The sequence below is a fragment of the Dermochelys coriacea genome, chromosome 2, assembly GCF_009764565.3.
Source record: "Dermochelys coriacea isolate rDerCor1 chromosome 2, rDerCor1.pri.v4, whole genome shotgun sequence".
NCBI classification, from domain to species: domain Eukaryota; kingdom Metazoa; phylum Chordata; order Testudines; family Dermochelyidae; genus Dermochelys; species Dermochelys coriacea.
The window spans coordinates 177,086,630-177,113,759 of record NC_050069.1 but is presented as its reverse complement, the minus strand read 5'-3'; the positions used below and the strand labels follow the sequence as shown (position 1 = coordinate 177,113,759).

General features: G+C 38.2%; 1 protein-coding gene across 4 annotated transcripts in view; it reads right to left on the bottom strand.

Annotated features, from left to right (window-relative positions):
• Positions 1 to 27,130, bottom strand: part of GLI3 (GLI family zinc finger 3) — a 238,462-nt gene that overhangs the window by 53,393 nt on the left and 157,939 nt on the right. For all 4 annotated transcript variants that reach the window (XM_043508698.1, XM_038392900.2, XM_038392901.2 and 1 more), the window contains 3 exons: positions 24,018 to 24,223; positions 18,541 to 18,687; positions 9,654 to 9,855 (listed from right to left, as the gene is read on the bottom strand). In XM_043508698.1, the coding sequence (XP_043364633.1) occupies positions 9,654 to 9,855; positions 18,541 to 18,687; positions 24,018 to 24,223 (555 nt within the window). The remainder of the gene's footprint in view (positions 1 to 9,653; positions 9,856 to 18,540; positions 18,688 to 24,017; positions 24,224 to 27,130) is intronic.

The window sequence follows — 27,130 nt, the reverse complement described above, 5'->3', positions numbered from 1 at the left end:
CGACGAAGTGAGCTGTAGCTCACGAAAGCTTATGCTCTAATAAATTTGTTAGTCTCTAAGGTGCCACAAGTACTCCTTTTCTTTTTGCGAATACAGACTAACACGGCTGCTACTCTGAAACCGGACTTAAGTATGTGCTTCAGTGCTTTCCTGAATCGGTGACCTAGTCATTCCGAAGATGCATCTACAGGCTGAACAAATGGCTTAGCTAAATCATAATAATTTAAAACTGGTGATCAATGTTTTTAACTTCTCAAATGCCTGTTTATGCTTTTTTTCCTAAAGCCAGGGAATGCCCTGGAATTCCTTTTAGGGTTTATTGACCACAGGCTGATTTGGAATTAATCTTACCGAATAGTTTTTCCATCTGCATAGATTTCTCTAGATTGGGCAATCCAACTATGGCTTTTATTTATCTGAATCAACAATTAAACCATCTTCGTTTAACTTGTGTCTGATAGAGACAACTTTTATAAGTTTCTTTTTCTTTTTAAAGTTCAGCGCCAGATGTTTCTTTCTCTCAGCAAAACCTCTTAAGGATTTCAATGCGTTCTTCAAGGTCTCTAGCCCAAATTAAATCATCAGCCATTACATTGTTCTGCTGGGTGTTGGGTAAAATCTTGCTGAAGCTGGTATGCATAATAGTTGCCCTTCATTCAGGATAAATGTAAAGATATGTCTACACTATGGAGACTAGAGTGGTATAGCTACGTCCTCATTGACATAGCTCCACTGAGGTCAATGGAACTACACTGATTTACATAAGATGACACTGACTCTTCATAATTTGTTTCTCTTAATGTGGTATTCTTGTTCCAGGAATTCCATAGAAAGTTCAACTAGGCTTTGTAAGACAGCAGAAAGTTTTTCTAGTATTTTGTCTTAGTTCTCTACCTGTAGTTCAGTGACTTTTATAGCAAACACCTTTTAAACTAAAGTCATGGCTAAGCAGGTTTTTAGTCCTAAAACAGGTGGCATACATGTATTAAATATACAGGAAATCTTATTTGATACTAAATAGATGTTTTAATAGTTATTTATCCTTAACACTCATATTTTATGTTCTGAATATGAAACAAGCTTTGTATTAGATTCCTTAAACTACACTATTATATATTTTTCTTGGAAAAACATTATATTATGCTCTACTACCTAATTTCAAGGCTATAACTCTGCCAATAACATTTGCCAAATTAGCCAATCTGAAGTGATTTGCTCTGCAGAGACTATAACTACAAAGAGATCTGATATGTATGTATGAACACACATGCATGCACAAACACACTCATTTTATATCCTTCTTTCCCCACCCTTAGTATGCTGCTTGATTTAGCGGCAGAGACCATGTTGTTTGTGTGTGTGGAAAACATCTAGCACCTTCCACGCAAAACATGGATAATCCCCAAAACAATCTAACTGAATCTCATTATTCTGTAAAATATAGATTTCTAAGAAGAGATTACAGATAGAAATCCACTTTAGGATTAGACTCTTTAGGATTAGACTCAACTTCCAACATTATATTAATATTTGATTTCTGTTCCTATTGTAATTCTCCACTGTCATTTATAATTGTGCTAAGGGGGTATAAAGTGCAGCTAGACGGATCAGGTAGTGCTTTACACCCACTTTGCTCAGGTTACATGGTACAAAGCAGTGGAGAAGAAGGCCCCTCATGTTTAAGTGTGTAATGTACATGTACTCTCAACAGGGTGTTTTTCACTGGAATTGTCTCAGGTCTGAAGTTGGCTTAATGGAGTTGCTTGGGTAAAAGTGAATGTCAAAATGGACCCATTGTCCACGAAGTATTTCTCTGCATATTGAGGGAGTTTAAATCCATAAATGAATACTACAAGTGGCTGTAACAGTCTTATTTAAAATATCACAAAAATACACATGGACCTATGAGACATCTATTTCTTTTCTGTGCTCCTAGATCTTGAAAATAACTATACTGATTTACAATTGTTATTTATTTATTTATTTACAATTACACACTACTAGCCAGAGACCTTACACTGTGTGAAAAAATTCAGCGCAAAGTAAGTTTTTATGTCTGACTTGTAAAGATCTAAAAACAAAGATGAATAATAATATGGCAAAACACCTTTAAAGCTCATAGAGTTAACAAAGTCTCTTACCTGGTACGTGAGTGTGTCTTTCTACCTATGCAAACAGTAAGATCTGTGCAACATCCTGCGTTAAAGGATTCCTGTAAAGTATCCCCAAACATACTGTGTTCTACTTGCTCATTTCCAAACATATTCTAGAATTCTGTCCGGCCTTTTACCAGCTCCAGTAAGCAACATATTTTTGTCAGATATGATGATGCATAAGGAATGAGACGTAGAATATAGATAATATTATAATGCCATCAATAGTAGGGCCTCCTCTGGAATTCTGTGTGAAATACTGGTCACCCCATTTCCAAACAGATATTGCAGAACAACAGGGGTTTCAGAGAAATCCAAGAATGATCAAGGGCCTGGGAAAACTCTCATAAAAGAGATTGAAAATAATCTTTACTTTAGAAAAGAGACAAATAAGAGGAAGTGAGATAAAATATAAAATAATTACATAGAGAAGGTAGACTGGGAACCTCTGTTCTCCATGTCTCATAACACAGGAGCAAAGAGATATTGAGTAAAATTTTAAGGCTGAAAACTGACAGGAGGAAACACTTTTTTCACTCACTACATAAATAGCCTGTGGATCTCACCACTACAGGATGTTGTTGAGGCCAAGAACTTAATAGGATTCAAAGAGAGATTGGATGTTTATGTGGATAACATGAATATCAAGTGTTATAATATTTAATGCTAAAATAATTTTAAAAGGGTTATAATATCTCATGCTTCATGATGTTCACCCACCTCTAACTGTGAGGGATTTGGGAACTTCACTGAGGACAGATTATCCTCTGAGATGGCCTCACTTTCGGTCCACTTTACTCTCATTTGCATCATCTCTCTCTCAGTCTCCCCTTTCCAGTTGATTTGTGCCCCTCTTTATGTGTGTAGAGGGAAATTGATCTTCGGCATCCAAGTCTTTCCCCATGTGCCGGCCAAAAGGAAACTAATATGTGATCCTATGAATTTAATCAATTTCCTATCGCAATTGTTTCTCTCTCTCTCTCTCTCTCTCTATATATATACACACACACATATAATTCTAGTCAGTTTCCCTCTTCTAGTACTTTACACACGGAGCTTAAATGCAAAGGGAAAACGATTCGGAATCTATTCAGTTGTGCCTTGTAGAAGCACAAGCCCTACCCTCCACTGCTAAAGCTCATGCTCCCTCCTCCTCCAACCCCTTCTCTTACTACTCAAACTTATGCTACAGTTCAGCTTGCCTTTCCCCCACTACTTAAATCTTCTCCAAGGATGTTCAGCTTCACTTCAGCCAAGCAGCAAAGTGATATTAACCAGATCATGCAAACTCTGGCTATAATTAACCAGATCTTGTTAATTTCACTTTTCTGCTCCAATCACATATAAAACTGAGGGGCAGAGGAGCAGATCCTGGGAAAAAAAGAGCTGCTGTGTTTTCTCAGCTCCTTGCAATCTTTGGAAAAGATCCCAGAGGACTCCTGAGCAAACACAAAAATCAATTTTAAGGTGGGTTATGTGGCCAAATTCCGCCCTCAGTTAAATTTGCTAGATGCGGAGTAACTCCATCATGGTCAGTGGAGCTACTCCTGACTGAAGCAAGTGCAACTGAGAGCAGGGTTTGGCCCAGATGCTGAAGAATGACTTGGCAAAAATGGTACCATAAGACTGGCCATACTGGATCAGACCAATGGTCCCTCTAGCCCAGTATTCTTTCTTCTGAGAGTGGCCAGTACCAGATGCTTCAGAGGGAGTGAACACAACAGGGCAATTTTTTGAGTGATCCATCCCCTGGAGCACAGACCTAGCTTCTAGCAGAGGTTTAGGGACACCCAGAATATGGCGTTGCATACCTGACCATCTTAACTAATAATCATTGATGGACCTATCCTCCATGAACTTATCTAATTCTTTTTTTAATTTTTGGCCTTCACACATCCCTTGGCAATGAGTTAAACAGGTTGACTGTGTGTTGTCTGAAGTAGTACTTGCTTACACTTGTTTTAAAACTACTGCCTATGAATTTTATTTGATGACCCTTAAGGATGCTATGGGCTCTGTGATAACAGTGATTTCTGGATGCCAAAAAAGCAATGTTCTAACCTCTTAGATTTATTAAATACCCCATAACCTTTTGCAAAAGAGTAGAGTTGGCAACATTCATGTCATGGGAAGTGTCTACCACCTCCAAGCTCATCCTACTAGGACACACTGCCTCTCAGCAAGAAGTGTTACAGCAGTTCAACGTCTAATAATTGTTCAAGTATTAGATACTACATATAAGTGCATCCCGACAAACGATTTATATATAGCAGGGGTACTGCATTGCACGACTGAGGAAGGTAACCAAATGAGTAAATGCCAAATAAAGGATTATCCTCATTGGATGTTGTTTCATTTGTCTCCTTTGGGCCAAATGCAGAATGCATATTCTTTCCAGCTGCAATGTAAAACAGGTATTTTCAAATTTACAAAGTAGCAGTTCTAGCTAGTGAGCTAACGGAGAATCTTCATGGTCAACAATAGCAATAGTAACATCTTCTTTCAAGTGTGCAGCTAGTAGACAGGAAAGATTATTTCATTGCCAGCTGACAATGACAAGCCAAGCTACAACCTATGCTTATTGTGCTAAAATATTATTTATTTTTCGTATTGCAGTAGCATCTAGTATCCCCATAATACGGACTTCATTGGGCTAGGCACTGCACAAACACAGACCAAAAAGATGAGGCTTTTTTCACTGTTATTTCATCCTCAACCTCCCATTCCTTCTTTCCCCCAGTTTTTTTCATCTACGTGTTGTAATCTACAATGTAAGCACTTTAGGGCAGCATGTGTACTTTTAAATGTTTGCGCAGTGTCAAGCACAATGGGGCCTGGTTCTGCATTGGAACCCTGAGGCACCATCTTAATTCACATCATGCATGAATGCGTGCACACACATACACACACACACACACACACACACACACAAACACACACATACACACCAGTGTCAAAAGAATGTTAAGGCTGCAAAGTCAAGCACTCAAAAGTTAGGAAATGACAGAATTAAGGTTGTCTACGTAACCTTCATTCAGCCCCTTATATATAGGCATTGTATTAATAACATGAACACGTACTGTTTTTTCCACAGGACCCCTACCTCATTCAATGCACAGGATGGATAGCGCTCAGTTAATGACCAGTTAGTCAATATTTTGTTCAGAGTATGATCCCAAACTTTATTTAGTGCACCTTGTTCACTGGACACAGAATTATTAATTTCCGCATCATTTTTTCTATGGTGCTCATCACTATAGTATCTGAGTTGTTCACAAATATTAATTAAATTATGTTCACATCCTCCCCACCCCCCAACCCTATGAGATGAGGAGGTGATATTATCTTCCTTTTATATATGTAAAATGGAGGCAGAGAGATTAAGGTCAAAACTGTCCACTGATTTTGTGTGCCCAATTTCAAACCCTTGTGTCTGATATTTCAGAATACTTAGCATTATCAAGCAGTTTCTTTGTTCAAAGCACAGCTCCCACTGAGTTCTGCTGAAGCTGAGAGTGCTCAGCACTTCTGGAAACCAGGCCCCAGGGTCTCAAGTCAGGCACCCAGAAAATGAGGACCACGCAGTTAACGGCCACCTGTGAAAAGTCTGCTTTAAGTGAGCTGCCCAGCATCACACAGGAGCTCTGTGGCATAGACACAGATAGAATCCAACTATCCAGAGCAGAATTAAACTGCCTTAACCATGAAGCCATCATTTCTATTCCTGCAGTCCCTTTCCTCATTCACTGCATACCTTCCAACTTCTGTAACAAATCAGGGACTGTTCAGACAACAGTCTCCTTCACTTCACAACCCTGACTCATTCTTTGTGCACTGAATGAGGCAGGGGTCCTGTGGAAAAAACAGTATGTGAGCTTGTAATTAAAGACTTGTATCGTAAACACAAAGGGAGGCTTAATTCTGGCATTTGCTAATTTTGAGTGTTTTATTTTGCAACCTGGATGTTCTATTAATGTCTATTTTTTAACTGTAATTTCTTAGGTATTTTAAAGAGCAAACTACTTTTTTGTCCCAATGTGCTCCCTTCAATACTGCTCCCCACCTCCCAGTCTGGCTCTTGTCCTCTTGCATTCAAGTCAGGCTGTTTCATTCTCCAAGATGCCTGGGAACCTACAGAGTGAATACTGAGAGCAATGGAGAGACAAGGTTCTTGCTACAAGTGATACCCAGCACCACAGCAGCCCACAGAAGCATTTACAGGGAAAGTCCTGATAAACCTCTATGTCCCTAGACTGCATCATACTCAATACAGATGGAACCTCTGCAGAATTAAACAGCTAAACTCTAACAAGTCTCCACTGAGCATATATGGACTGAGAGTTTTAAAAGGCTTATAACTTGGCTAAATTTTGTCACATTGTCTCAGGAACAGCAAAAGGCACATTCCTGGCATGGGGGCAACCACCCAGGCAAATTTCAAGTATTTGTTCTAAGCATGGAGGTGCTAGACCTGCTCAGCTCTTGGAAATGGCTGGATTTTTGCTGACACTTTTTCAGAAAAATGTAGCCTGATGCAGACAGCCAGCATGAAAAGTTTCATCTTGAAAGGTTTAAGATTGGCAAAGTTATAAGCAACTGACAACAGGGTCTTATCATGAGAACCTTTGGCCAGCCTTCACTAACGGTGGCACCACCACCTTTGCTTATAATAATAATGTGTCTTCAATCCTGAACTACAAAACCCTTATTGCAACTCTAAACTACAACTACAGGACTACTGAACTACTGCAATCCTGAACTATGAAATGTACTTAATGCAACACACTATGACTTTAGATAATCTATTCAACACAAATTGGACACGTTGTTATTGTGACAAAGTTCCTGCTCTACCTTGGTGAGTCTTGCGCTTATTGGCGGATTTGCTCGCCTTGGATCTTCATGGCAGCCTTCAGTTTGGCCGTTTTTCTTAATTCACAGTCCAGTCAACTCCTCCTGTGTCTGACCAGGAGTTGGGGAGGATTTGGGGGGAACCCGGGCCCATCCTCTACTCCGGGTTCCAGCCTAGGGCTCTGTAGAATGCAGCTGTCTAGAGTGCCTCCTGGAACATCTGTGTGACAGCTACAACTCTCTGAGCTACTTCCCCATGGCCTCCTCCCAACACCTTCTTTAGCCTCACCATAGGACCTTCCTCCGGGTGTCTGATAATGCTTATACACCTCCATCCTCCAACAGTCCGCATTCTCCCTCTCAACTCCTAGTGCCTCTTGCTCCCAGCTCCTCACACTCACACCACAAACTGAAGTGAGCTCCTTTTTAAAACCCAGTGCCCTGATTAGCCTGCCTTAATTGATTCTAGCAGCTTCTTGATTGGCTGCAGGTGTTCTAATCAGCCAGTCTTAATTGTCTCCAGAAGGTTCCTGATTGTTCTGCAACCTTCCCTGTTACCTTACCCAGGGAAAAGGGACCTACTTAGTCTGGGGCTAATATATCTGCCTTCTATTACTCTCCTGTAGCCATCTGGCCTGACCCTGTCACACTATGTATTTAGGTTTAACAATTTTGTAGACACATTCACATGGGAAAAGGTAAGGGGTGTTATCTATTGTTTAAAACATAGTTTTGAAAGTGCTAAACACACAGTTAAGATGCAATGTCAGAAAAAATTCTTGAAATGTGCTGGGTAACCCTTTAAAGGATCCCAAGTTCTGTTCCCTCTCTTCTTCCTCGATTCCAGTGGAAAGGCTGAAACAATATGTTTCCCACTTCTGACATTAAACATTTATAGTCTTATCAAAAAAGAAAGAGTGATTACCTGGTGTGAAATTTTCCATTACACATGCTCAGAAAATATGAACACAACATTCTGAAAACCTTAAAAGTGCACAGGCTCAATCTTGCGAACATTATTCTCTTCAGTAATGCTAACTTACATGAATAGACCTATTGGGCCTAATCCTTAGGGCTTTACTCAGTTTTTGATCAGCACTTATTCAAATTCCTCAGCTGCCTTGAAAAAAACTATTCATATGAATAAGCATTTGTGTGAGTGCCCCTTGTGTTTGCGATCCTATATGTCAAAAACAGCTGGACCAAATATTTTCAAACTTGGGGAGAAGTTTACCCCAAGGAAGAGATGAACTATGCCAAGTTTCTCCTCAGAATTTCTTCCCCAAAGTTATATGCAATGGAGAAGGAGGTTCATAAGAACCTAAGAATGGCCACACTGTGTCAGACCAGTGGGCCATCTAGCCCAGAATCCTGTCTTCTGACAATGGCCAATGCCAGGTGCTTCAGAGGGAATGAACAGTACAGGGAAGTTACTGGGTGATTCATTCCCTGTTGTCCAGTCCCACCTTCTGGTTCATACTGGAAGTGTCATTCCCTCCTAACAGTGGGAATAGTATGCTCTATAGTACATATATTTAACAGATGTGGCCCAAAATCACTGCCAGCTACTGATAAAAGTCATATTCCACAGCTACAGTACTTGGAAATTGGAACTATGCTTAGATGGATTGCAGAGCTGTATTTCAGAATTATGACATCATACCTGTAAAACACTATATAGCTATTCAAGTACAGAAGAGCTTTGAAATATGACTATTTAAAAAGAGGTGTTAAAAACAACAGCACTTTTGTTTATACTAAGTATTTACAGTAGTGTCACTTTAAATGTCTGCCAGAGTCATGTTTTCTAAACACCACTTGCACTCCCCATCTTCTCCAGGAGCGTAAAGCCTCATTGCCAGTTTTTGAAGTTTTAAGTATGTCTTTCTTGTTGAAAAACCAGGTTTGCACGTTGCCAAAAACTGACCTTTTAACTCTCAAGAAATTGCTATGGGGACTTGCTCTTTTCCCCAGCTGCAAATTGAAGGTGGAGGCTGCTTTTAAGCCAGGAATCAGAACAAGTCTTTGTTCGAGTGCCATAAATGCAAAATGAATATTTTCTGAGACTTTTGAAATTTTTTTGGAATGCTGCAGGAACTTTTTCAGTTAAAATGCAGTAATGTCACAAACACTTTAAGGTCTCTGCATTTGTTTCTTTGTTCTGCCTTCCCCCCTCATTACTGACACCTTTTTTTAGTTCATTGATCTCCTTTTATTTTGTTCCACTTTTGCTCTCTTGTTTTTTCTCCTTCTGTCCCGTTTGCTTCCTTGTCCCCCTTCATCCTCCCATCCTATGTCTTTATATCTGAATATTAACCTCTGTGTGTGTGTGTGTGTGTGTGTGTGTATATTTATATACCATTATTGCCCTTTAGATTGAAAGTTACCTCTAGTGGATAATAAAATGGCTCAAAGTTCTCTATTAGTTACTTTTCCAAGCAAGAAAGAAATATTTGGCGCTATAAATTTTGTTCCAGTCAAAAAAGATAGATGGTATAGACACACAGAAATATATATACATATAAAGAGAAACACACACGTGTGTATATTTGCATCCATGCAGATTTATGGTGTAAGATCGATAATACAGCATTATACAGAAAAAATGCTGTAACAAAAAAATTAATCAATACTTTGCAGAGTTTTTACCTTATTGCACTTGCAGATAAGTGGCCATAGGAACCACTAGCTGAAGAACTGCTACGAGAATTATTGAGAATTGTGACCAAGGAGTTTGGAGATGTCCGTATCATGGTCTGAAGGTCAAAGCTATGATCAGACAGGGGCGATATGGACAGCGTACGCTTTCGGCTTGGTCTAGTTGACAGCCTTGGACTCGGAAACCTGGCACCTGTTATGTAAACAAAAATAATTATCTACCAAAGTACTCTACCCCATTTATTTATGACTCCTGGCGACGGGTATAAAGAGTCACAACATGCTGTGACAAGCCCACTCTTTCCATTTGTGATCTACTGGCTACAATTGAGGAAAATTAGGAAGAAAAATTTATCTTCCTATGGCTTACCTCAGGGGAGCTCTGTTTATTAATGTGCAAGCAAAATGATAAATTGCTAAACAAAAGGAAAAGACTTTTATATGTTATCCCTCTCATTTCTGGTGATTTATGAATCTGATGGCTGCTTAGACATTCACATCATTAATTCAAGCCCAAGCGATGAGACAGTGGCTCACATCGGCGCTCCCTGAAACCCCTGCCACTTCAATGCAAAGAGCCAAAAATAAACTTCTAAAATACAAAATAACGACTAAGATGCAGCTTTCCCTTTGCTGATCATAATTCCACCTGGCCAATGCTAGCTGCAAAAATAAAAAGGATGAATAAAATAATGCCATAAAACAAAATGCTCTATCAACAGAAGTCATCAATTTGACAGTCACAGCATTAGGCTAAGAGACATTAGGATTTTATTTCAATTTTTTCAAGTAACTAAGAAGATTTGTGGGGGTGGATGTATCCATTTTTTCAAAACTATAGTTTAAGCTTTTCAGAGCAGTGCAGTGGATTCGATCCCACATCTTCCATTAAAATGAACAGAACATGTATGGCTAAATTCTCTGTGTGGCTTTGAAAACTTCCACTATTGGGCCGGTACTCCTCCTGACCTGTAACCACAATTTTATCGTGCTAATGGGAGATATATCACCTTCCACTTCATCGTAATATTGATTCATGTAATCCTCCATTTCATTGTAAGCAAAGTTCTAGAGCCAATTATTTATATTAAAAATAATACCACCTGCCCCTCTTATTTCAATCAAATAAACTGGTAATATTGGAGCGTGCCATGTAATTTTAATGTCCGAGGCCACAAACTCTTGGTTCAATTCCTATTTTTCTAATTGGATGGCTTGCAGCTCTGTGTAACTTCTCAACAATTTAAGAGTAGGTTACAGGTTTCTGTGATCTTTTCTTTATACTTCGCACTACTTGGTGCTCTAGACCTCAATTCAGCAAGGTACTTAAGCATGTGTGTAACTTTAAGTACGTGAGTAGTCCATTGACTCCAACAGGCCTATCCAGGTGCTTAAAGTTAAACAAATACTCAAATACATAGCTGATTCAGGGCCTTCATTAGTGTTTATAGACAGCTGATTTAGAGACCTGCTCTTTTCCCAAATTTCCTGATGTTCTTTGTTTACACATTTCATGGATACGTCCAACTAAAAGCTTGCTAATTTTATTGTTAAATATAGTAAGACTGACATTTTCATTTTAGGCTCTCTTACTTTGCTTTTCTCCTACTGGAGTTTTTATTTTGAGGTAAGCTGAATTTATAGTTCATCCATTTCTATGCTTGCAATCCAGACTTATTTTTTGACTATGATATGTTGTTTTCTTCACACATTATTTCAATTCTCGGTTCCACTTACTAAACATCTCCAGAATTCATGATTACTTAACAAATTTTGCAGCTAAAACTATGGTGCATGCCATGGTTCTTTCCTGTCTCAACTCTTCCTATGGTTTTCCAACTAATCTTCCTACCACTACTCTGTCTGATGTGCAAGTGGCACAGAATCACAGGACTTGCCTTAATTTTCATTCCTTGCAATTTTCTCACTTGACTCTTCTCCTTAGACATCTGTATTGGTTGCCCCTTTTTGAATGTGTTCAGCCAACATTCAAAATCTGGTAATTAAAGCCATTGTTTTATGGTTGATATCAGTCTGTGATCTGATCTCTGCTTATACTCCCCCTCATAAACTGTGCTTAATTTGGAACACTCTTTGACCTTGGCTGCTCTGCTAAGACTGCCAGTAAGGGTTGCTTTTGGGATCAGGGTTCAGGGTTTTTTTCCCCATCTTTATTCCTCCAGTCTCTCACTGGATATTCATGCTGCTGAATTATCATTTAAAACTTAAACTTGAAGATTTTATTTTTTTCCTCAAGCTACTTCAAGCTATTTTACTTAATCTGTTTTATCTCTCTTTTTATGAGCATGCTATTGTACTGTGTGTACGTCTGCTACTTTATGAAGTGCAGTGCCTGGATACTTCTAAAGCCTGATATGTTTTATCTCCATGAAAGTACAAACATTGATTAGTGGCTATAAGAAATTGCTATGCATTTACTAAGGATATAGAAGATTCATGTGATAGTAAAAGAATAACTACATATTAATATTTTGCATTTATTTAGTAGTTTTCATCTATACCTCTCATATGGGCCAGATTCTCAGCTGATATAAATTGGTACCACTACACTGAAGTAAATGGAGTTATGCCAATTTGCATTAGCTAAGGAGCTAGCTCAAAGCACTTTAAAAGTGAGTTTTTATTATTATCTCCATTTGACCAAGTGGATAACTGAAGTTCAGTCGTCCACAGTGAAACATCAAATGAGTGGGGCAAACAGGACTCTTTGCACAATCCACTAGACTACAACTGAACAGCTAAATGGTATGTTATTCACAGCATTGTTATTGTCATTATTTATAAACCTTGCTATGTTCTATACCAGCTGACTCCTCCCCCCCTTGTAGTCACATGGATAAAAGCATCAGTCATTTATTTTCCTCAGACTGATAGGAATGGGATTGGTCACAAGACACTGGACATGCTCATGATGAGGGAAGCATAGATCACTTTCTTTGGATAAGCATGGCATTGTTACATGTTACAGTTCTGTTTTTAACATGAGAATCCTGACCTCTGCATAGGGATGTTACCAATGATAATTTAGGAAAGATTTTAAACTTGATTTTTAGGACTTAAGTTTAAAAATATTTATTGTGACTGATCAGAATTCTAGATCTGAATGTGTATAGATAGAGGTGACTGCCATTTATTTGATGCAAGTGTCCTGGGGAATTTGTTAGAGACTTGCCAGACACAGACTGACTTGTTTCTGATTCTGAAATGAGACAATGCTCTGACTGGGAAAAAGGCAAACCACAACTATGTTTATAAATCAAATATCAGCTAGTTATGTTTTCCGCTGCAAATGAGAGATGTATTCCAATGATTTCATTGGAAAATGAAGCGATCATTAAAAATACTATAACATGAACCCTGCTAGATTACATTTCTCATCTGAAGTGAAAGCTTAGACAGCCTGATAAATGATCTACAAACATAGTTGCACTTTGCCTCTTTGCTGATCAGAGCATTGTCTCATTTCAGCATTAGAACCTCATTTGGCAGTTCTATACCACATTTCCCAAGAGAGGACACTTGTACCAAATAAGTATCACGCACCTCTGTACTACCCCTAGGAGTTTGAAGAGAAGCATACTCATCCTTAACAAACGGCACAGAGCTACCAAGTATGATTATCCTCATCCTGGTGCCCCACAGATGTTCAACAAATGCACGACTCCCTCCTTCTCCCTTCCCTCTCTAAAATGAGCCAACCCATTCCTAAATCACACTATGGTGGTTTGAAAAGACTTTTTCCCTCAAACGCTCATTAAACCTCCCTCGTCTCTCCCAACTGCTATCAGCAGCCAATCTTCTCTTCAGCACAGACCCGCTCTGGGCCAGCTCATCCCTGTCCCCTGGCTCTGTTGTAGGGCATAAGTGTTCTGGCCAGAGACAAAGATGTGGTATGGCAGAGCAGATCAGAGCAGAGTGGATTTATAACAGAGAGCCTTGACTCAGCCTTATCATTCAGTAGCCACAGATTTTCTTTTCTCCTTGGAACAGCATGCCGTAGTCCTCTCACCTGGATCTAGAAATCAGTCAGACCCCAACTTGCATCTACCTGGGACTTGGCCAGTTTCCTAAGGGGTAACAGTTCTATATGTAAACAGAGAATTCCTGTGTCACATGAGATTATGGTTACAGCCAAATCAGAGCACCGCAGTACTTGGTAATGGAAGAATAGGACTGGCTTCAAGTGAGGCAGTGACTTTCAAAATGGAAAATCCAATTAAACGACTGTTTTTCTTGCATTCACCATTGAATGAGGTTTTACATTCCTAAAAGGTTTTAAATATTAAATGATCATTCATTATGTTGCAAAATATTTAGTATAACAATATTCTGAGTTCGTATATTACTATATATATTTCTAAAAAGAAATAGATCACAACTTATAAGCATCTCTGACTGCTAAAATAAACTTTGCAGCTTTGCTCTGGCATATATTTTAAACACAAACACTTCAGTGTTTATTAATTTGAGATGTTTATCTGCTCATAGTATTCTTCCAATGAAGCATCACATTCCATTTTTTATAAGATTCCTGGAGACCAAAAATGCAGAGCCAGTGATTCACTAAAAACTCCATTCACCTTCTGAGCAAGCACTGAAAAACCATCAACTTTGGAGGGTGGTGAAAATAGAAGGTAGGCTGTGACATTTTACAGAGCAGAAGACAGACTAGACTAACACGGCTGCTACTCTGAAACTTGTTTAAGAATATAGTCCTTGTGGAGTAGATATTATACTAAAGGAAATTGTAATATCAGCTAGTGAAGCTTTGAGACAGGGATGTGTAGGCAAAAATCACAGTGAGTGTTAAAAGTAAAGACTTATTCTGAGGGTGGAGCTCATTTCTAAAATAGCTGAAATAAATTTCAATCATTACTTTCCAAAATGGAATATGCTTTGCTGCAAATTGGTCCACGAATTCGATTTCTGAATTCAAGTTTTTAACATCAATCATCAGGGAAGAATTTTCAGATGTATAATTTTATTCCTTTAAATCACATTTCTTCAAACATGCCAAAGGAACTGGTCTTCTTTGAAGGCTGTGAACATGATAGGTTTGAATTTTTGAAAATAAACTAGGGCTGTTTGAAACTTGGTGGTTTTGGTTCACAAGCATCAGTAGAAGTTTGGTTTTACTTTACACATCCTGAATTTTGTCTTGATTTCCAAACCCATAAATCCCTTGATGACACACAGGGGAAGGAATGAGTCTACTAGCTAAAACTTGTCCCACCTTTTCTTGAAACTCAGCCTACATTCAGTCAAAAGGTCACACCTCAGAAAGTCTTACAGGGTGGGACTGTCAAAAGCACTCAGTGTGGACCTAGCTAGCTCTGCTCTCACTGAATGCAATGGGAGTTCACCAAAAAGTTCCCACAGAGCAAGGCTCCAGAGATGTAGGACGTTTCAACCCCCTGCACAAGAGCCAAGCATCCTGTCCCCCACCCCAATAAAAATGGCTCTCCAGCACCATAAAGTAGGAAGAAGGAAGGGTGTTCCCCATACCCAGTATAAAGCTCTGTGTCCATCTTCTGCATAATGCATATGGTTATTATTTGTATTACATTAGAGTCTAAAGGCTCCAGATTTGATCATTGTGCTCACTGCTGTGTACACACACACACAGACACACATACACACACACAGAGTAAGAGACAGTCTCTGTGTCACCTTCTCCATATAGTAAATTCAGAACATTCTCTGTTTCTGACCCATTGTTGTACAGAATACGTAAGCAGGGATCTTTCAGTGGGTCAAATCAGCTATTTTCTCAGAATTTTGTCACAAATAATGAGGGAAATTATCAACTTCTTTTTCATTCTTTTTAACAAGATGGGGCAGGGTGGAAAGAGGACTTTTAAAATCATCATAATGCAAACATGGGCATTCTGATTGTTCAAAAAAAAAGCATCTTAATATTGGCTTCCTGCTAATTGTTTTGTTTCTCTTTTCTAATCTAAAATTCTGACAAAGAAGAAAGGGGTTTTCTTTAGCATGATGAATGATAGGACATTCAGATGCCTACTTAATGACAATTAATTTACTGTATATCCATGCAAGTTAAGATAGTTTTAATTAGTTTTTACAAAGTAAAAGGGTAACTTCATCCTCTCTTTAGATAAAAGAAGCTATTGCCTGACTAAACACATTCTCATCAAATAGAGAAGGTGAGGCTAAGTGACCTTCTTAGGATTCGCTCTTATTTTAATTCTCTATTTACTGTTTAAAATAACCCATTTGCATAATACTGCTTCAATTTTTTTTACTTTAGTCCTGAAATAATCCCTAATTGAAAAGTTGCTGCTATAATGAATCGCAAATGTGTGATCTCAACTTTAAAACCAAACACAAAACAAATTAAAGTGAATATATCAAATATCTGGACAGCTGTCCCTATTTGAGATTATGTTTAGGACCATTTTTTTATGAATGAACGGAGAGCATATGCATCAAAGATGAATATCCTTTCCTTTAAGCACAGGTGCTGAAACTAGGGTGCGGCAGCATCCCCTGGCTTGAAGAGGTTTCCATCATGTACAGCATTTACAGTTTTGTTCAATGGCTTTCAGCACTTCCACTATACAAATTGTTCCAGCACCCCTGCCTTTAAGTAAAAAGAGGTAATTATTTGTGATGCTGAGGCTGTAATTCTATGCATATTATAGCATGCTCAATCCTCCAGCCTTTACTCCACAAGTAAGTCTTTTGATGACTCTGGCGTTATTTGTGCAAGTCATACAGAATTTTATCTATCTCTTTAGGTTTTCCTAGAATGCCCATCATGGTGGTAGGTAAGTGCTGACCAGGAAAATTACAGTAGGTCAGAATGCCAGTTTGGATTGGGCACATTATGTATCAAGCACCTTGGGATTCAAGGGATTATACACAGTGGACCAGATCCTCAGCTAATGTAAATAAGGATCGCTCCATTGACTTCAGTGGAGCTATGACAGTTACACGAGTTGAGAATGTGTCCAAGTGTGATTGTTATATTTACATGTCTTGAACCATCCATAAAGCAGAAAATGAATGCTATAATAAGTTGCTATTAATATGTGCCAAACACATTAATAGCCCTTTATCCCCCCCCTTCTCTCTGTTTTTTATAAGCACCTCCAAGTAGGAAATGAGTATGTTTGGAATATTTTAACTACTGTAATGCACCATGCACAGTAATTGAATATAGAATATGTAATTGAAATGGAATTGTTAAAAAATGTGCTCACCTTCTTTCCGACTAATAAAATAAAAACATTTAATTTGCACACTCAATTCCTGCACAGTATATCTTATCAATCACTTATTTAAATATATTTAAATGAATGTCCTTGCAACATTGACTTTCTTATGTCCTCATGCTTTCTATAGGTGAGCCTCATAATTCTCACATTCTATGCAGACTCTTTGGGATCAGCAGCCCCGGAACATGGTCAATAATGAGATATAGACTGGAGGAAACCACATGCTGGCAAGGAATTAAAAGAGTCACAGGCTAAACCAATTCTCTAACAGTATAGTATGGCTCTGTGCTGCCACATGGGAGGCAACAAGGTTTTATTCCTAGCCCCAGTCTCTTACTTCCCAAGTTATGGGGGGGATGAGGATTTCACAGACAGCATTAGCAGCTCCTGAGTGAAGTGCTTCACACAACTGTTACTCAACTAACAGTAACTCCCTTTGGTTGACTAAAAAATAGCAAAAAGAAAAGGAGTACTTGTGGCACCTTAGAGACTAGCTGTAGAGGATGTTGATCAGGTGGTTCTGCAGTTTCTTTGAGAGTGTGTGGCACAAGCTGTCAGCATAGTCTGTGTGGTATGTAGATTGTAATGGATTTTTTACCTTCAGTCCTTTCGGTATGATGTCCATCTGTTTGCATTTGGAGAGGAAGATGATGTCTGTCTGTATCTGTGCGAGTTTTTTCATGAAGTTGACAGATTTCCACTCTATACGGCTAAATTCAGTGCCTTGCATAATCACAGGTTTCAGAGTAGCAGCCGTGTTAGTCTGTATTCACAAAAAGAAAAGGAGTACTTGTGGCACCTTGCCACAAGTACTCCTTTTCTTTTTGTGAATACAGACTAACACGGCTGCTACTCTGAAACCTGAAAAAATAGCAGTGAGCGGCTTCAGATGGAGTGGTCTCCACTCAACTTTGCTGAGAAATGGAGGCCACGATAAAAGGTCTTGAAGATGGTGCAGCAGGTGGAAGGAGGTACATAGCTTAGAAATTTGAGGAAGCATCCTTGGGGATTTGGCCAGAAACAATGTCCAAGCTTAGTCAGTACTAGGATACATAATTTTTAAACATATCTATTGCTCTCTGAAGATGTTTTAGACAAATGCTATAAAATAAGAGTTGTTCACATTGACTGGTTGCTGGGTTTTTTTGCAGGAACAGGGACACTAACTAAGGTTAGGAAAATGGACGTAAATGTTTATTTATGAATAACGACTACTGGTGTCAACAGCAACAAAAATATCAACATTAAAGATAAACACGACAATGTTTGTTAATGTAAGGTAACCTTTTCCAAAACAGTTAGTAATTTAGGAATCTGAGTCCACTTGAAAGTTAGTTTTACCCACAGCCCTTTATTTTTAGAAGCAATCACATTTCTTTCCTTAGTCGCTTTCAAAGTTTATTATCAGATTCACTTTGGCACTTCTCACTTCTCTTTTAAACTACTTTTAGGCACCGATCCTGCAAAGAGAATCATGTGGGCACAAACTCCTGCAGTTGCACAGAGCTCTACTGATGACAGCGGGGCTTCATGTGAGCATAGGGAATTCACCCATGGGGTTCTCTTTTCAGGATCAGGGCCTTATTTGTCTCACTTTTTTCAGCATGATCACTTACTATCCATGGCGTGAAGGTATTCCATATGAAGGGCGCCAGCTCCTGCAGTAGCAGCTGAAGGAATAATGTCTGCATATGGGCTGCGCTGACCTGCCAATAGAGCCATCTGATGGTAATATTCAGCTGGACTGACTCCAGCGTGTGGAGCTAAGAACACAACATAAAAAAGCACCATTAATGACGTAAGACAAACAAGAGGCAAAATTTTATTACTCCACTGCTTCCCTTTGGCTATTAAACTGGCTTGTTTATTTTTTTTAAAGCAACACAACATCTGCAATATGCCCATGCAGTCAACATACTTCAACCAGGGATACTGCAAAGACATCATTCAGAAAATGGCAAGACATAAAATATGCATTTACCAGTGACATTTACCATTCACTGTGACCTCATTTTTTATATTTATTTTTTAAGCGAATTTAAAAGTGACAGAATGATTGACAGGCCTGGAAACTAATACGTTTTATTTAGTCACATGAAAAGCTAACCACAAGCAGCAAAAGCTTCTCTCCTGCGCCAATGTGTCTCAATTTTAACCTGAAACACCTCTTGCAAAGCAGGTCAAGTTCCATGATCATTCACATCTCCGAACGCCCTGCTGAAAATACCGAAAGGATGTTATCAGTGGGAGACTATTTTGTGAAATGCAAAACTGGACTAGGACAAACTAATTTCTTTCAAGCAAATTAGCTGTCAGACAGGAACAATTTATAGGCATTTTTAGCCAAGGCTAGATTCATGTTACTGAGTAAGGCACCCCCTCCCCCCCAATCCTACATATACATGAGTAATGGAACTCATGAGAATGGTCCCAATGACCTCAATGGGTCTACTTAGGTGTGTACGGCTCAGTGCCATAGAGGAGAGAGGCTGTATATGCCATTACTGTGTTCATGAATCATCCAATCCCCTGCAGATAACTCCTTTACTCATAAAAAAACCCTCAATTTCTGCAAAAATTATTCATGATCTGTTTTTCCTCCATACAATTTTCAAGCATCACTAAACTCCATGCAATGAGCTGAAGTGTAACACTGGACTAATATTTTATTTCAGTGGCCCTCTGATGCTGCAATTATTAATAGATGGTTTTGTGGATTGAGCAGAAGATTAGTCATTATTCTTGTTTCTGCCACAGAATTCCTGGGTGAGCTTGGGCAAATCACTCTACCTCTCTGGTCCTCAGCTGCTCCATTTGTAAAGTGGAGATAATCATACTTCCCTATCTGTGCTCAGAAGAATGCTGTGCAGCACGGTTCATTAATATCTGTAAAGTACTTTGAGATTTTCAGATTTAAGGGCTCTACAGCAACAGAGTATTTTCATATTTATACTTGTTATTCAGCACCATTCTTCCACCATTTCATTGGCTATATTCTGAGTGGAAATACAACTTTAAGCACTAATCCTGGAAAAACTGAACAATTTTATTCAGATGCAACTACTAACATGGGTAAAGTGGCTTATTTGCATTAGTGTTTGAAGGATCAGGTCCTAAATGAAACACCACAAACACAGGAACCAGATTTATTCTAAAAGGAAAAATGAAATGGCAGTGTTGGGGTGGGAGCTCCTACAGGAACAGGATTTACAAAGTATTTCAGTATGTTATAAAATAAAAAGTGTTCTCTGTTATATCGTGAGATCTGACATAAATGAAGAATAAACATTATTTTAAATCAAACTTTAGGAAATGTTAAAGAAAAATAAAAGGATTTTAGACAGTGCAGGAAAGGAAACCACAGGAGAAGTGAGCTGAGAAGCATTCTTCTTGTTTTCAAATTACAAATTGATTTCTAAAATAAATATAATCCACACCTTGCCACTGTCACTTTCTGTAAAATGACAAGAAAAATATTTGACCACAAATTAAAAAAACCCCTCACTCATTACACTGAGTCATTGATTTTGAAGTTTTACAGTAGTAGACGACCATATCATCTTTCCAGACACACTTAAAACACTTCCTGAGCTTTCTGACATAAATGTCTGGGTTAACTAACAATAACATTGGCTGCAAGCTTTAAAATGAAATGCTTCAGAATCTATAAAGGCATATAGTGAACATATAACTATATTACCAATGTTCCATAAATTGAAAGAATTTTTGGTTTCCTTAAGAAATCTTTCCTCTTTTTAAATACAAGAAATTGGCCAATTAATAATGGCTTGGTTGAAGGGTAATTGAGTTCAGTTAGGATGTGGAATTTATTTTTTTAAAATATGTAAGTATTTTATAAAAGCAAAGCTCAATGTGGCTACTCACATATGTAAAGTTCCTCCTGGCCATATTTGCAGGATTACCCCACTAAGTGGGATTCTAGGTCTAGCTCTGCCCTTTTGCTGGACCTTTAGAATTTGAGCTGTTTGGGGCAAGGACTGCTGTCCTGATTCTCTTCCCATTTACACCAGCTTTTACATCAGGGTAACCTCAGTGGAATTACTCCTGCTTTACACCTGTGTAAATCAGAAAAGAATCACACCCCCTGTATAGTGGGCACTACTGCAATACACAAAACAACTGGCTCAGTCCTCGACCCCACCTCTAGTTCCTTTGTGTTGCTGTGGGAAATCCACGGGTGGACCACAACCGGCAGAGCTGGCTCCACACCACTTGTTTTCCTGGGTGAGGCGATGACATAGTATGCAAAGCACTCAACCAGATCCTCAGCTGCTGTAGCCACTGTCTACAAGTTGCATAACAGAGCAACTCTAAAGCTGCTCTACATTATGCGATGGGCTGTTTGGCCCCTGGATCAGTGCAACTGTGGACTGAACCCAAAAAGAATGATCTAATTGACCTAAAGCAATTTAACTGGCAATAGACATCTCATCATGACTTTTAGAAAAAACAGCATAATTTTACATGCCTTCAAATGCAAACTGTGTGTGACAGAATTTATAATCAAGCTACTTATACCTTTAGCATTGTGTGTGTACAGGTATATACTTCAACTATTATTTATTATTTGCATTCCAGTAGAGTCCAAAATGTGGTAGGTACAGTCAACAAACAAGGGAGATTAGGGTCTGATCTGAATAAGGGCTTTAGAGTTGCATACTTGACTGGCTTAACTGGCTAACTATGAATTCTATGTAACATATTTTACAACCTTTAATTAAATAGGTTTTTTATTGGGATACCTATGAAACTTCATACTGGACAACAGAGATGGCAGTATGCTGATATTTTAATTTCCATGAGCAACTGAGGTGGAATTAAAGTGTAAGTGAAATTATGTAGGAATCTCATTTGATAGAGGTTATTAAATTGTTCTTATATCAATTTTTTAAAAAGCCTATATACATAAATTTACTTCATAAGTTATATTACCACTTTAACTCTTTCAATTTTATAAATATATGCCATCAAAGTGTAATTACAATGCAACTAAAACACAATGATAATAAAAGCTATAAATCCTTACACAATTCTTTGTAATTTTTCTTTGTCCACTTATATTTCCCAAGGATTTTGCTATGTGAAAGCTTCCACTTTCATAATTAGGGCTATTTAAGAATTCAGGACTTTTTTTGGCCCATGGCAGTATCCCTATAAATCAACTTATACTGCATAGTTTACGTGCTGTATGTATACAACGATACTCACATGCATGCATGCACTCTTATATGGTGCCTATCCCTGTGCTATGTAAATACCTATACATTGCCTGAAAATCAAATATATAAACAAACACAGAGTATGCAGTAGAATGTTTTAAATGTACAAGAATCTATCTTTATTAGCCAATCTCTGGTCTTAAGAGGTGACTCTGCTCAAATACATAAACTGAGTACTAACTTGATCCATATTTATTAGGAAAGTTTATTAAATTTTCTTGTGCCTACAATATGTTCAATTTTGTATACAGTTTGCAAAAATAAATACAATCACTGCCATAAGACATTACAATTGATTCTGTTCTAACCAGTCCAGTTTGTAGTCTCATGAGAGATCACTTAAGACAGATTTTACTGCAGATACAGTGAACGTATGTCTATATCTCTGCATATGTACATGTGTATGCCAATTTACATGTACGTATATTAATATAAATATAGTTTTGGGGGGAAGGCATGTGAGAGATTGAGAAACAGAGAGAGGTTTCAAAAAGCTATAAAAAGTTATATCATATTTATTCTACAATAAACATATAGAACTTCTTTGTGTCAAGATAAGGATTTCCAAATAATCACTAGTGTTCTTTTTAAATGATTTTGCTGGTCATCATATAACACTGTTTGTTAAAATAAAATGTGTAGAATTAACCATGATTTAAACAACAACCAAGCTGTCTATATCACCAGTGGATATGTGCACACATACACTTTGACTGACATTACATCATTTTAATTTATTCTCATAAGAAGAATATGCACGCATAACTAATGGGTTAGTGTAAAGGTATAGGCTCTTACAAGTGAGGATTAATTAGTCATCCATTTGAAAGGAGTACACTACTCATTTTTCAAATTCTGCTAAAGGCAGTATGTCTGTTTTGTAAATTTGTATGAGCACTGGGAAGAGCTTTTCCTTAATTAAAATAGTAGTTTAATTATCTTCATTACATACTCACTTGCTAATTTGGCCCATTATAACTCCACTCAGCACAATAAAGCAATTTTGAAACGTCAAACTATTAATGTACTGTTAAAAATAACACTTCCCAGAATCCAGCCCACGTGTGATTCTGTTCATTGCTCACTAAAGCAAAATTCACATTTAAATCAATGGGAGCTTTTACTAAGGACTGAGTAGAGATTTCAGATCTTGGTCCTTTATAATTTAGTTTACATCCAAATAAACAGGGAGGTAATATCTACATCGTACTCAGACCGTAGGGAACATCACTTTCCTTTTATGCTGCCTAAATGTGAGTCATTTAAATATGCTGCACCTGATTCTGATCACCAATCACATATCTCATATAAGTGAAATTTCATTCGTCTTATCCTCAGCTAGTATAAATTCGTGTAGATCAATTTAAGTTAAATAGAGCTATAATGACCCTCATTAGCAAGTGAGTGTGTTGTAAAGATAATAAAACTGCTATTTTAATAAAGGAAAAGACCTTTTCAACACAATATATCTCTTGAACTCACTGGAGATATGCTGATTTATACAAGGTGATTTGATTTCAGTGCAGGCATTCCTGATTTATGCTGTTTTAAGGTAAATCAGAATCATACCCACTGTCTGTCGCACAAAACAGAAGATATTACAAGCCATAAACATTGTTATATTTTTAATTTTGAATGAGACCTTTTTTTTTTGCTGAAGTTTCAACGTTTGTGAAATGTACAAATGACCAGCAATAGGCTGATGAAGTATTGAAACATTTATGACATAATGAATATGGCTGACAAATCTGCTGAAGCTGCTTTGAACAAGGAAAAAAAGAGAAATGTTGACAAGATTAATATAACTTAAGTTGCCACAATGACAGCAAACAGGAAGCCAGTCTTAAACCCACCGTCTGTAGGGCTGAGTCCACGGGCTGCCGAGATCATGGACAGAGACGGGCTACTGTGCAGTGATCGGATGTAGTCCATGTAAGGGTTAATGTAAGGGTGAGGAGGGCTGAAGGGAGATTCTGATGTTGCAGCCGGATTTCTGTGTGGGGAAATTCTAATGAACGGAAGATCTGAATATGTTGGGCTACTAGATAAGGCAGAAGGCCTGGAATAAAGAGAGAGAGAGAAAGAAAAAAAGAAAGATTATCTACATAGTCAAGATCACAAATGTGGACAGAAAAAATAACTGTAAGGTAATATTCATTCTATAAAGAACAACTTGCATTGAACATGCAATAACTTACACTAATTTCCACTGTCTGGAGAGAAGAGAATCGGGAACGAGTTCTTCTCTGTACCAATTGTTAGTAATATTTCTCTGACTCATTTTTAATGTAAGCCGGTTTTCAGTTTCCATGTTACATCACTCCATAATTTTTTTCCTTTGGATTTCAGAAGAAAACCAATCTAACTAGCATTAAATATGTACACCACATATTAATTTCTGCTATAATACAGAATGCATGCTGAGACACCTAATAATTTACAAATTCTAAAAAGTCTACTGGAAGAAGTTTAAGAAGATCTACCTGAGCCCATTTCCTTGATTTGCCAATTTATCCTTATTGTAAAGTGCACATTTCTATTTATAAACAAATTCAGAAGATACACAGTTTGTAAACCACTACAAGGGTTGGGCTTTTCTACAACTATTTTTGACAATGCTCATTTACACGTACTATACCAAAAACCAGACAGCAACGGAAAAAAGGTTCTCGATATGTTTGTTTTTAGCATGGTGCCACAAACTGACCTGATGCCGACAACAAGAATTCAGTAATTAACCACATCTCTGTTATTAAGGAGGAACAGAATTTTTTTCTTAAGCTACATCCATGAAGCTGTAACGAACTAAGGCTGAAATGCCACTTCATGGTTGATGAGGACAAATAACCTGTCCTGAAAACACCCCTTGATGTCATACCCTGATAGGATCATGCCCATGCTCTGAGCCGAGTACCTCCTCTCACAGCATCTAGGCTCCAAGGCACTGGAAAAAAAAATTCATAAGGAAGTGTTGGAGAGCTCACCCCTGCCAACCAGTCCTTTCGCGAAAGACAATGATTAAGCCTGTCATTTATTTGCTGTAGTCGAACAGGCTGACCTGAACTAAATGCCTTTTTGTCCCTGTTTTTCCAATTAGTTTAGCGTATACACAGAACAGAGAGAAGCAGCAGCTGTGAGACCAGTTGGGGCAGCTCATTCCTTTGAAGCTGCTGGCTTACACAAAATAATAAAAAAGAGAAATGTATTTTTGTAACATACACACCACAGTCAGTGGGGATTGTTGTCACTTATAAGGCAACAAAATGTAATGTGAGATACGAGTCAATTTTGCTGAGCTATCAGCTCAGAAACACTAATGTATGAATGGAACAAAGATCAGAGTTATTAGTTCTTAACTGTACACCAAACTCCCTGAAAGAAAATATACGAGGGTCATAACATTTGGGGAAAAAAGATTTTTTCCTCTTTCTTTATATTTCTCCATCTTTTCTTCCTTCCTTCGCTATTTTCAAGGTAAACCCCTTTATGCTTTCCACACCTGAAAATGACCCTTCATTGTAATGTTTATGTTATGCCCCTACATTTTTGTGTTAAAAGCAGACTCTGGCAATGGAATAATTTCATTGGGACCCAAACAAATTATCCACAAATACCTAAGCAGTGACCAATAAACCTTTACAGGTGTTTAAAGTGTAGTTATAGTTAGAAAAGCAACCATTACTCAAAGCATCCTTTCTCTGTGTGTTTTTGAGTTATCTTTGCTTTACAGATCAAAACCAGATTTTAATGCTGTTTGCACAGTAAAACCCATAATTTATGGAAGAAGAAACTGGCCTCGTGGTTCATTGACAAAAATTGACATGTAAAGTTTATGTCTCAGAATCTTTTTCACTGATAATGATGTAAGGGGCAGAAAGAACACTGCTGGACATCACATCACAGCATGAGTTTCCCATCCCAGCAGGGTAGAAAATATTGTACTGGGATGGGTTAAATTGAGCAAAGGTAATCTGAAAGTCACTGAGAGCGTGAATTTGGAACCTGAGAATGTCATTCTGCAGTCTTGGTTTTTGGCTATGGTTACAAATCAAGAACTATTAGAAATTCACATTGAATGTCACAAAGGAAAAGCCTTGATGTTATCTGGTGCATATTGAACAGTAAACTGTTCAATGGATTTTGTCAACAGGCTGAAAATCTATGTTATTTTCAATCATTCGTTCTCCAACTGGTCAACAGCAAAGTAAGGCAGCAGCAAGAACAGGGTTAAGAGCCAGACAAGCCAGCCCACCTCTCCCCTTCCAGATCAAATGGGAGCCACTCAAGGACACTTCATTCTGAAAGCCCTCCCTCACAGGGCTCCGCAAGCTTCTGAGAAGGCTATGAAAGGCCTTAGGTCCCTGGAAAACACTAATCTTCAGCAGGCCAGGAGCAGAAGCATGGACAGGGCAGCATATGGGGGGTCAATATTAAACTTTTCAGCTCCAGATTAATGTTTTCTGATTTCTCCCCAACACCTGAGTGTAACATACTACCACCCTCCTCCAATCACCTCAGCTACCTTGTTTCACTCTCCTCCCCTCTCTTTTATAAAAACAAAACAACGAAAACCAAACAACAACAGATCAAACGTTACATAGCCAAACAAGAGCAAATTTTTGTCCTTCCCTTTTTCATACCTTTATTATTAGCTGCTTCTTCCTAATATTGGGTCTAATTTTAGACTGTAAGCATTTTTTGGGTAGGAACCGTGTTTTATGGGTCAAGAAAGCACTTAGCACACTTTGAGCACCGTGTAAATAATGGACAAACAATAAAGAAGCATGGACTTGGGAGATCTTCTTGGCATCATTCAGTGACAATCCAACTACAAAAAATGGTGGCAGTCCACTGGACATTGGCATGGCATGACAGATAAAGGATTGATGTAGCTAGTTCTACTTTGGGTCCGAGCCTTCTCCTACTGAATGCAATTGCAACATTTTTGTTGATTTCAATCTGAGCA